The 12,623-nt window shown below is 38.8% G+C and overlaps 1 protein-coding gene across 3 annotated transcripts; it reads right to left on the reverse strand.

Moving 5' to 3' along the window:
- Positions 1-5,878: 5,878 nt before the first annotated feature.
- Positions 5,879-12,623, reverse strand: LOC107791312 (transcription factor bHLH91-like). 3 transcript variants are annotated; one of them, XR_012710464.1, is made up of 5 exons: positions 11,808-12,623; positions 9,539-9,666; positions 8,789-9,241; positions 8,420-8,713; positions 5,879-7,487 (listed from the first exon to the last, which is right to left on the reverse strand). XR_012710464.1 is itself a non-coding variant. In XM_016613349.2 (4 exons), exons 1-4 carry the CDS (start codon positions 10,181-10,183, stop codon positions 7,462-7,464), a joined length of 1,230 nt encoding a protein of 409 aa, XP_016468835.2. In that variant the 5' UTR covers positions 10,184-11,270; the 3' UTR covers positions 5,879-7,461. The 3 variants fall into 3 exon arrangements, 1 of the variants encoding a protein (XP_016468835.2); XR_012710458.1 differs by lacking the exon at positions 11,808-12,623 and having other exon boundaries at positions 9,539-11,271; XM_016613349.2 differs by lacking the exon at positions 11,808-12,623 and having other exon boundaries at positions 8,608-8,713; positions 9,539-11,270.

Here is a 12,623-nt window from a genome sequence, read left to right on the forward strand (position 1 = left end):
CAAGGTTTCATTCCCTTAGGACAATATTTACAATCATTACTTACCTCAATGTGGTCCAAACTCTAGCCCGCGATGCCTTTTCCCCTCGAATTGGCCTCCAATTGCTCCAAATCTAACCAAAATTAGATTCATACCATCAAAATATACTAAAGGAACAAAGCCCACTCGAAAATAACCAAGTTACATAAAAAATCCCAAAATTGGCCAAACCCAACCCCCGGGCCCACGTCTCGGATTCCGATATCACACAACTATAATCCTTACACTCCCATGAGTTCATACATATCAAATACATCAAACTCTGACCACAAATGGCCCCTCAAATCCCTAAATCAAAGTCTCCAATTTCAAGCCCTAATTTCCCAATTTTAGGCTTTAAATCCCATAAATTTCATGTCTAATTAGGTAGAAATCACCATAGAATCGAGTATTGAGTTCAAAAATCTTACCTCCAAGTGTTTCCCTTCGATTCCCTCTTCAATCCCTCTTAAAAAGCGTCAAAACCGCTCAAAAATGGTGAACATAGACCAAAAATCGTGAAGACAACTATTTAAACATTCTGCCTAGGGATAAATTCCTTCTTCGCGAACGCGGCGTTCCGAAGCACAAAAATCATTGACCAATTATTCCTCTTATGCGAACGTGACTTCCATCTCGCGAATGCGAAGCTTCAGCTTCCCAGGCCTTCACGAACGAGACACTCCGCGAACGCGAAAAACAAACTACTAGGGCCCCAACTGCTCCAACTCCCCTACGCGAACGCAGGACCTACATTGCGTTCGCAATGCACACTCAGCCTCGCCCTTCGCGAACGTGGGATCACCATCGCAAACACAAAGAGCAATTCTCCTGCCTCACTTCACATCCCTTCGCGAACGCGCGAGCCCTCTTGCGAACGCGTAAGACAAATCTCTGCAACAAAAACCTGAAGAAATTTGCAACTTCCCAAAACAAGAATTTCGTTGATGTTGATGTACTGGTTGTTGGTCATGATGGGATCACTATTTTACCCTTACTTTCTGAAACAAAACCAATAGCTATTTTCACCGACTAAGAAATTACTTTGAGGACCCAAAATGCTGGAGCAGAAGTGGTGAAGGCAAAAGGTGGTGCATGGAGTGCTACACTTTCTGTAACATATGCAACAGCAAGAGTTGTGGGAGTGTGCATATACAAAATTAGCGCGAGTAGAAACAGAGTTACAATACGATAAAAGAGCTGAAGTTAATATGTGTTACTCGGTGCAATGTCCACAATCTCAATGATTTTTGCTATTGCACTTGCATACACAATAAGCCTTCACAAAACTGCAAGATTTTGACAAAATTAGAGACATCATATTTAATATCACAACAAATGACAGCAGATAGTTCCAACGACCTTGGAGTTAAACAAAAAGCTGTGATAATGCCACTATCGGCGACATGGTGAAGATCAAGTTGAAGCTGATCAAAGACCTGAGATACACAGAGAAGTCAATTGATTCTCTTCTGCTAGACAATAACTTCATCGCCCACTATAGGGCCTAGTGAAGTGAGGAAATTCGAAGATTTCTAGGTTGTGTTTTTGAAGGAAGATAAAGGGCATCTACTTAGAGGAGACACATTGAGTAGATTTGGACATAAACATTATTCACACAAAAGGCAGAGATGATTTTGCAAACAGTCTGGTTTAAGGTCCCAGTGGCCAGTAATATTCTCTTCATGCAAGCTGAACAGCCTAACTAACAATACATTGTTTTTTTCCTTTCACCTAAGCCCCTTATCCATTGCTTTTTCAGCATACAAGGCATAACTAATTTGCATGATCAATGTCATATTTCTTACAAAAAGGTACAAGCTTTGATGCCTTACCTATAATAGAATTTGTTGTGCAATATACACAAGAGTTGTACCCTCATATTTGGAAGTAGACAGACTGTTTCATTACTTATATTTCTTCGATGGGTCATATTGGCACTTCAGACTCATATCATTTAACCTTTTTTTTAAAAAAAACTTTTCATGTATAATATCGTGATTTGTCAGTTGTATCAGTTCATTTTCTTCCTACAGGTACCTATGGATTCCATTTTAATCTTTCCTGTCTATCATTACTGTTCTTTCCATTACATACTGCTTTTTTTTTTCCTAACTGGAACATTCAACTGAGAGTTGGTTATTAGTCATTTCGCCAAAAGCCCACGGACCTTAGCTTCACCAACATGCCCGTCCCTACTTTTCTTAGAAGGAGTAGTTTTTTCTCGATACTGAATTATGTACTTTTTATGATAAGCATTAATTAGTAACATGGAAAAAATAATAGCTAACCTACTATCACTCCTCATTTATCAGATACATTGTATATATATTAAACTCATTCAGCCATTTCATTTAGTCTATTCAATTCAAGAAAACCATTCCTTCTGTATAACTTCAAGAGGAAACTCAATACATGTACAATTCATGTAACCTATGTTGCGGAAGCCAAATGTATATAGTGTGAATAAGTCACAACTACTATACCAAAAATTATGACAGCCACCAAATAATAAATAAGACAATAAAGCAACAATAAAGGGAACACCAGAATTTACGAGGTTCGGCTAATTTTGCCTACTCCTCGGACACAACCAATATTTTATTTCACTCCAAAAATACAAGTGAAATAATACTAAAGAGAGAAGATACAAATGCCTTAAACAGATGAGAAGGCAAATGAGAGGTGTATTTAAATCCTAAACATTAGGCTTTCTTTTATAGGGGGAAAATCCCCCCAAAATTCAAGAGCCCACCGATGTGGGACAAATTTGCCAAACTTTAACAAATCTCCACCTTGGCAAAATTCCACATCTTCAATTTTCTCTCAATAACAAATTTTGATTGTGTCTTCATCTTTAATCTTCAGTTTCAATAATGTTGATCAAATCCAAACAATGTTGAAACTTGACCGCAGTCACCACCTTTGTCAGCATATCAGCTGGATTCTCTGTAGTATGAATTTTCTTCACCGTGACTCCACCTTCTTCTATGATTTCTCGTACGAAATGATACCGAACATCAATGTGCTTCGTCCTTGCATGATACACTTGGTTCTTCGCTAATTGAATAGCACTTTGACTATCACAAAAAATTGTGATACCTTTTTGTTCAACACCAAGCTCCTTTAGCAATCCTTGAAGCCAAATTGCCTCTTTCACAGCCTCTGTAATAGCCATGTACTCTGCCTCTGTTGTAGACAAAGCAACTGTTGACTGCAAAGTAGACTTCCAACTAACTGGTGCCTTTGCAAAAGTAAACACATAACCAGTAGTTGATCTTCGTTTATCCAGTTCACCTGCAAAATCTGAGTCACAATATCCAACTACAGACTGATTGTCTTCCTGCTCAAAAACTAACCCGACATCTACAGTATTATGAATATACCGTAGAATCCACTTCACAGCTTGCCAATGCTCCTTCCCTGGATTGTGCATATATCTGCTGATAACTCCAACAGCTTGTGAAATGTCAGGCCTTGTGCAAACCATTGCATACATCAAACTACCAACAATATTTGCGTATGGTACCTTTGACATATACTTTCGTTCAGCTTCATCCATTGGCGACATAGTAGTACTTAGCTTAAAATGGGAAGCAAGTGGAGTACTAACTGGCTTAGTCTTGTCATCTATGCCAAAACGTTGAAGTACTCTCTTCAAATATTCCTTTTGAGATAAACAGAGTTTCTTTGAACGTCTATCTCTAATTATCTCCATGCCAAGAATTTTCTTTGCCTCACCCAAATCCTTCATCTCGAACTCCTTCTTCAGTTGAATCTTCAACTTATCAATTTCTTCCAAATTCTTGGAAGCTATCAACATATCATCAACATATAGGAGAAGATATACAAATGAACCATCTTTAAGCTTGTGCAAATACACACAATGATCGTATTTGCTTCTCTTGTACCCTTGCCGCAACATAAACTCGTCAAATCGCTTGTACCATTGTCTAGAAGATTGTTTCAATCCGTACAACGATTTTTCAAGTTTGCACACCATATTTTCTTTTCCAGCAACTTTGAATCCTTCTGGCTGAGTCATGTAGATTTCCTCCTCCAAGTTTCCATGTAAAAACGCAGTTTTTACATCCATCTGAACTAGTTCCAAATCCAATTGTGCTACCAAAGCCAACATAATTCTAATGGAGGAATGTTTTACAACTAGAGAAAATACTTCATTGTAATCAATTCCCTCCTTTTGAGCATATCCTTTGGCCACCAATCTTGCTTTGTAGCGAACATCTACTTGGTTAGGAAATCCTTCTTTCTTTGCAAATACCCATTTGCACCCAATTGCTTTCTTTCCCTTCGGGAGATTGGCCAATCTCCATGTATGATTCTGATGAAGGGACTGTATTTCATCATTCATGGCAATCCTCCACTTATCTTGTTCTGAACTTTGGACAGCGTCTTTATAAGTGGTAGGAACATCATCAGCTACAATTGAGGTTGCACAAGCAACCGTCTCTATGAGACAAACAGGTTTCGTTATTGTTCTTTTTGGCCTACTGGTTGCTATTGATTCAAGTTGTTGTTGAGGTTCCTGAGTTGGAATCTCCTCTACTGGCTCTCCTTCCAGAGGGTAATCTTCATTTGTTTCATCCTCTGCTTCTTGTGTAGGAAAAATAAATTTTCCCTCAAACTCCACCTGCTTAGAAGCACCTTTATTTTGTTTGGTATCTTCTGTTACCTTATTTACCATAGCAGATTCATCAAAGGTAACATCCCTGCTGAATATTACTTTCTTTGTCATAGGACACCATAAGCGATATCCTTTGACTCCAGAAGTAATTCCCATAAAAATAGCCTTCTTTGCCCTTGGATCCAATTTTGACTCTATCACATGATAATATGCAGTTGAGCCAAACACGTGCAAAGAGTCATAATCTACAGCAGGCTTTCCATACCATTTTTCAAATGGTGTCTTGCCATCAATAGCAGCAGATGGTAAGCGATTAATGAGGTGGCATGCATATGTAACTGCCTCAGCCCAAAATTCTTTGCCCAAGCCAGCATTGGACAACATACACCGTACCTTCTCCAGCAAGGTCCGGTTCATACGTTCTGCCACTCCATTCTGTTGTGGTGTATGTCTAACAGTGAAGTGTCGGACGATGCCATCATTTTCACAGACCTTATTGAAATGATCATTTTTGTATTCACCTCCGTTGTCTGTGCGAATACACTTGATCCTCTTGCCTGTTTGATTCTCCACCATCATCTTCCATTTGAGAAAAATTTCCAACACTTCATCTTTGCTCTTCATTGTATACACCCATACTCTTCGGAAAAAATCATCAACAAAGGTTACAAAATAGTGCTTCCCACCCAATGAAGGTGTTTTGGAAGGACCCCAAACATCAGAGTGTACATAATCCAAAATGCCTTTAGTATTATGGATCGTTGTACCAAATTTAACCCTTGTCTGTTTTCCTTTAACACAATGCTCACAAAACTCCAAGTTGCAAGCCTTGACTCCTTTTAACAATCCTTGATCTGATAGAGTTTTCAAGGATTTTCCCCCAGCATGTCCCAAGCGCATGTGCCATAGCTTGGTTGCTTCTGCTTCTTTGTCATCACTGGATGTCACTGTCGTTGTCCCAATAATTGTACTTCCACGATAGCGGTACATATTATTGTTCTTCCGATTAGCATTCATTACCACTAGTGTACCGGAGCATACTCTCATCACTCCATTTTCTGCAATGATTTTGAACCCTTTTGATTCTAGGGCTCCCACAGAGATGAGATTTTTCTTCAAATCCGGTACATATCGAACATCTGTCAATGTTCTGATCATTCCATCATGGTTCTTTAATCGTATTGAACCAATGCCATATGAGGTAAGAGGGCTGTTATCCGCTGTGTGGACGACTCCATATTCTCCTTCTTGAAATTCCACGAACCAGTCCCTGTTGGGACACATATGATAGCTACAAGCCGAGTCCATCAACCATATGTCTGATGATGTTGATGACTCTGTTGTAACTAATGAGAAGTCTGAATCATCACAATCAGCTACATTTGAATCCATAATGGCCTTTCCATTGTTATGTTTGGCCTTATTCTTCAACTTCGGACAGTCTTTCTTCCAGTGCCCTTTTTCTCGACAAAAGGCATATTCATCTTTGCTGGGTCTGGATCTTGACTTGGATCTTCCCTTCTTTGTCCTCGTTTGATTTTGAGGACGACCCCTCACAAACAGTGCTTCTCCTTCTCCGCCCTTTTGTTTTTCTCGCTTTCTTTGTTCATAGCTGTACAAAGCCGAACAAACTTCTCTGAGAGAAATTTCGTCATTTCCATGGAGTAGAGTAGTTTCAAGGTGCTCGTACTCATCAGGAAGTGACGCCAACAACATTAAGGCCAAGTCACCATCATCATAAGTTGTATCCATATTTTGCAAATCTGTGACCAACTTATTGAAACTGGTGATATGTTCATTCATCGTGGTACCAGGAACATAGGTGAAGTGAAACAGTCTCTTCTTCATGTACAATTTATTTTGACTGTTTTTCTTCAAAAATTTATCCTCCAGTGCTTTCCATAATTTACTTGCAGAAGTTTCATTTGTGTATGGATATTTCTGCTCTCTAGCAAGGTAGGATCGAATAGTACCACAAGCAACACGGTTGATAATTCTCCAATCTTCTTCTCCAATAACATCTGGTTTCTTTTCTTCAATGGCCAAATCTAGCCCTTGTTGAAAAAGGACATCTAGAACCTCGCCTTGCCACATCCCAAAATGTCCGGACCCGTCAAATATTTCGACCGCAAATTTCGCATTTGACACAATTCTTGTCATAAGCGAAGATGCCAATGATGACGTATTGTTGACACTTGATGTAGATTCTTCTTGTTTATTGTCTCCCATCTTTGACACAAATATTATTTAATAGCTGACGACACAAATCAAGATTATTTCCTTTCTGGTGTGGAAGATCAGACTAAGCTGCAACCACAGAGCATACTCAGACAGAACCTTGACTCAGTTACCAAGATAAATCTTTTCTGATGTAGAAGATCAGACTATGCTGCAACCACATAGCATACTTAGACAATACCTTGGCTCTGATACCAATTGTTGCGGAAGCCAAATGTATATAGTGTGAATAAGTCACAACTACTATACCAAAAATTATGACAGCCACCAAATAATAAATAAGACAATAAAGCAACAATAAAGGGAACACCAGAATTTACGAGGTTCGGCTAATTTTGCCTACTCCTCGGACACAACCAATATTTTATTTCACTCCAAAAATACAAGTGAAATAATACTAAAGAGAGAAGATACAAATGCCTTAAACAGATGAGAAGGCAAATGAGAGGTGTATTTAAATCATAAACATTAGGTTTTCTTTTATAGGGGAAAAATCCAACACAAAGTTCAAGAGCCCACCAATGTGGGACAAATTTGCCAAACTTCAACAACCTAAGGTTTCATTTGTATAGAAGCCTCTGACAATCTGCATGCAAAACCATAGACAAGCGCAATATTTATTACTACATAAAAAATGATAAACCAAAACGTGGGAAATCAAGATAAACCATGCATTATGCATATAATCTGTCTTTTTTCTTTCTTTTAATTAACTTTGGCAAGATGATATACAAGTAAAAGATTTAAATCCAAGTGCTCGATGAAAGTAATATGTGTTATGATCGAAATAATCAGGTGTCATGCGGAAGCTAGTAACGCAAACCTTGAACAGCGATAAATCAGACAACAACAATAATCACCTAGTAAAATCCCACAAAGTGCGGTCTGGCAGACAATAAAAGAGAAATATACCAAAAGAGACACAAACATTTAACATGGTTCGGTCAATTGACCTACGTCCACGGCGGAGATGAGCAATCTACTATATAAGAAGAGAGTACAAAATATCGAGAGAACAACATCACGAAAAAGCAAACAAAAGTGACACACTAACACGTGTCCCGTAAAGTTCTCCTCCTAAAAACGACTCTCAAACCCCATATAGCTACATTGTGGATGTTACTCAATGAGAATGATGGATTTTCAATTTATAGAACTCCAAACTTTTTCCTATAAGAAAAGGGACTAGCCAAATACGGAAAATTATATTTTCCTTTTAGGAAAAGAAAAACCCAATTATGGTATAATGTGTTGTCCTTTCCTTCATGAGATAGGAAAACCAATTATGGTAAGAAAATCTGGACAAACACTTAACAATATGAAATATAATGTCATATTTGCTCCGCAACAGAATATTTTATGATCAGTGTATTATAGCAAGTTATTTACCATTTATCAGGTTGCGGATTAATGTTTATCATAAAGATTTAACCTATAGTTAATTGAGTGAAAATTTTTATACCACCAGAATATAGAACTTAAACTCAAAATAGAAACTCGAAGCTCTGAAATCTTAACTGGTTCTTTTGAATTCTCTTGGTGATGCTTTAATATAAGTCTGGTCCACTAGAATAACTTGTTGAGACTGCAAAAACATACTCAAAGTAGTCGTATTTCCATGCAGACATATGATTGGCTTTTGATTTTTAGGTGTACTTTGATACTGCAGGTAAATCAAAATTTAGCCAGGGCAGAAAGAAAATTACCTTGTAAAGGAGTAGAAGTGGTATTACATGGTGAAATTTCAGTATCCACAATCTCAATGAGCTTGTTTGCTATAGCAATTGCATACACTGTAGATCCTTCACAAATCTGCAAGATTTGATACAATTACATAGATATAATACCATAATATTGAAACGCAAAAAATGGAGATCAAATGACAACCTTGGAGTTAAACAAAAAGCTGTAACAATCGCCAATAAGTCCGCCAGCAACATGGTGAAGATCCAGTTGAAGGTCATCTAGGACCTTAGATACAAAGAGAAGACAATTGATTCTCTTCGGCTGGACAAGTTTGACAGTGACTTCATCGTCCACGATCCGGACATCAACTTCAGTATTGGTGGTCTTCCTCTGAAGCCACGAGCTTCTTAATGAAGATCGATCAACTTCATTAGTATTGGTGGTCTTCCTCTGAAGCCACGAGCTTCTTAATGAAGATCGATCAACTTCATTCCTAAGCTTCACATCAGCACTATTCATGGGACCGCTCTTTTGCCTCTTGATTCTGTCTCTGCAGCACATTTTCTTGTCCACCAGAATTTTGAGCTCATTTACTGTCCTCTTCAGCTCATTGATGTACATAATAGCATCCCCCACAATTGATGCTCTATCATTCTTGTATTAACAAAATTTTTGAAAATGTCATACTAGATAAAACGAATCTAGTTGATCACTACTTTATCTAAGCAAATATTGGAACTCTGATGTTGGTAAACGAATCTAGGATTTAGCTACTGTGGGTTGGCTCTATTAACTTCAGAAAAACAAGCAACAATAACTGGATCAAGTAACAAGTATTAACTTCCAATATATATTTATAATCAAACAACAAATCGAATATGTAATCTCAATGCTCAACACCAAATTCAAGAATCCAAATGATGATTCTGAAAAAAAAGAAAGAATGAATACCTTGGTGGGGTTAGGGACCAAACTTCTCAAAGCTTTGTACTTGTCATTCAGATGCACCCTCTTTTGCCTATCAGCAGCAAAATGCTTGATCTCTTTATTTTCCCTATCTTTTGTCATACAACTCGTATCTGCAGAAAACTCAAAAATTCCATTATCGAAACGACTTTTTCCTTCCCCTGCATCTTGGTATAAATCACCACTCACTTCTGTATCCATACCATTAAAAAGAGAGCCAAAAGTTGAATGGACTAATTCTCTGATTAAAGGGGAATTTGGGGGAAGATTCAAAGGAAATAAAGAAGGACCATAGATTGCAGTTGAAGTTGAGGCACCATCCGCTGTATGTAAGTCCCTTATGGCATCTGAAGATATATGAGTTGTGTTTGTGAAGGAAAATGAACAAGTCATGTGTAAAGGAAACATATCGGTATGCAATGGAGCTTGAAAATGATGATCCTCTAATTGATGATGGAACTGAGGAAAACTTATATCTCCCCAATTTGATTGATCAAAAGATGGTCCTTGATGACTACTCGATTCATGCACAAATTCTTGCGTTAAAGAGTTGGCAATTGCGCTATTGTTGCTGTTGTTGGTATTATAACTATGTTGCATCTCATGATTCACTAGCTGCTGAAGCTCCATTTCCTATATATCTTAATTTCTTTTAATATTCACCACACTATTTAAGTTTGCTGTAAAAGAAAACTATAATCTCCAAGACAATAGCACAACTTCCAAAAATGTACGTAACCCTAAAAATTTGTTTACCACTTTGTTTTTAGTCTCACAAATTCCATGTTAAAAATCTTTTTTAATTGTCAACAACGTTGTGTAGGGTGTCACACCTCCTTTTCCCGCGCCCGCGGGGCGCAGGGGAGTTTTTTCCAATTAAAGGACAATCGAAATGAGATTTATTTGTTTATTTCAGAGTCGCCACTTGGGAGATTTAGGGTGTCCCAAGTCACCAATTTTAATCCCGAATCGAGGAAAATAATGACTCTATATTACAGTCTGCGTACCAGAAATCTAGATAAGGAATTCTGTTAACCCGGGAGAAGGTGTTAGGCATTCCCGAGTTCCGTGGTTCTAGCACGGTCGCTCAACTGTTATATTTGGCTTATTTATCTAATTTTTAATACAATATGAACTTATGTGCAAATTTTATCTTTTAACCGCTTTTATCATTCACTGTTATTTTTATAGGACTTGCAATATCGTGAAAACATGTCTCGAACCACGTTACATCAATGCACCCGTGGTTATTGACATATCTCGACTCGGTTGAGATTTGGATTTGGGTCACATAAATGTGCACCCGAATTAAGAAAAATAAATTATTAAGACGCGCCTAAGGCAACTAACGCATTGTTATTTTGGGGAAGGCCGTAAAATTTGCTAAACGGCATGTCCCGAATTCTAAGTATTTTTAATATATATGCATTTAGAGGGCCCCGCAGCTTCTACATTTTTGTTTGTCGAGGCTCGTCTCATTTATTATTAAAAGGAATTTACAACGTCATGGAAATGCATCTCGGGCCACGCCACAATCAATGCACCCGTGACTAAAGACATATTTCGACTCCGTTGAGATTTGGATTTGGGTCACATAAGTGTGCACCCGAGTTTAGGGAGATAACATTATTAAAGGCGCGCCTAAAGCAACTAGCGCATTATTATTTTAGGTGGGGCCGTGAAATTTCTAAACGGCCCGTCCCGGAATCTAAGTGTTTAATACATACATTTAGAGGGCCCCGCAATTTGTGCGTTTTCATTTGGCGAGGCTCGTCTCATTTTTATTATTGTTTTTTTTTTATTATATATATAAAAAGGGTAAGCCTAAACCAACTACAATTCGCTAATTTGTTTGTCTCTAAAAGGAAATACTAATTCATTAATTTAACAATGGATGGCTAGTAGGATGTATGGCTAATAGAGAGTGTTTTAAGCTTGACCAACTATAATTAATTATGAGCATACGTTAGAACTAACCCATGTGGCAACCAACAGAATAATGACTAGCAAAATCATGATAGGACTTATTAAATCAATCCGGCTACAAATTCGGCAAATTAGTCACGATCATGAAAAAAAAAAAAAAACTTCTTGCACAACTTTTCGTCTAGCACGCCAATTTGAGATAGCAGTAGCATAAACACAAAAAAAAACTAAAGCTCGATAGATTTAAACAAAAATTTCATCATAACATGTATTTGAGCTCGGACATGATAGTAACCGATATCTACTCAAATAAAGATTAGAAACTAACCTCTAATGACAAACACTGCTGGAGGTTTACAATTCATTTATCGAACCGAAACGGAACCATAGTCAGCGAGATGACAGCAAACGAAACCAACGAACTAGAACCTCACATCGGCACTCGAACGGACTTCAAACGGGAAGCCATAGAAACAGTTATCAAAGCTCAAACGGAATAGCTCGCACCATAGACTCGAATGCGAAGGGACGGAGGATGGGTCATGGCTGCTGTTGACGTTTCCAGGTGATCGTTTGGACATGAAGGGTTGGACGACGCAATGCAGCAGCCGCGATAGCGCTGCTCGCCGGGCTGGGGTATGAACGGAGGTTTGATGGTTGCGTTTTCGACTGGTGGAGTTTGACGACGGGTGAGTAGGGGAAGCTGAACGGGATGGAGGGAGTTGGTGGCGCGACGGACAGTGACGACACAGCAGCAACAGCTGCTGCTCGTCCGGCTGGGTTATGGCGGTTTGGACAATAGGGTGGTGGTGTTTGGACGATGAGGGGGGAGCTGTTGGTCGTGGTCAGTAGGGTCGTTGATGCTGCAGCTGTTCCGGCGAGGAAGCAACAGCTGCTGCGTGATAGCAGTGGACGTGGGGGTGTGACCGGTTCAGTTGACGACGCAGTAGGGTTTTTGGACGGGTTTTTTGAAGAAGACGGAGGAACAGTGGTCGTTTGGGCAGCTGGGAGGTTGTCGATGGTTTGGGGTCTGTTTGGTGGTGACAGGGAGATGAACGGAAGGCTGTGTGGTTGTTCACGGAGGGAGCTGCTAGGGCTTCTTCTTCTTCTTGTTGAAGAAGAAGACGATGAACAGTAGTTCCTC

Source organism: Nicotiana tabacum, chromosome 1 (assembly GCF_000715075.1).
Source record: "Nicotiana tabacum cultivar K326 chromosome 1, ASM71507v2, whole genome shotgun sequence".
Lineage (NCBI taxonomy): Eukaryota > Viridiplantae > Streptophyta > Magnoliopsida > Solanales > Solanaceae > Nicotiana > Nicotiana tabacum.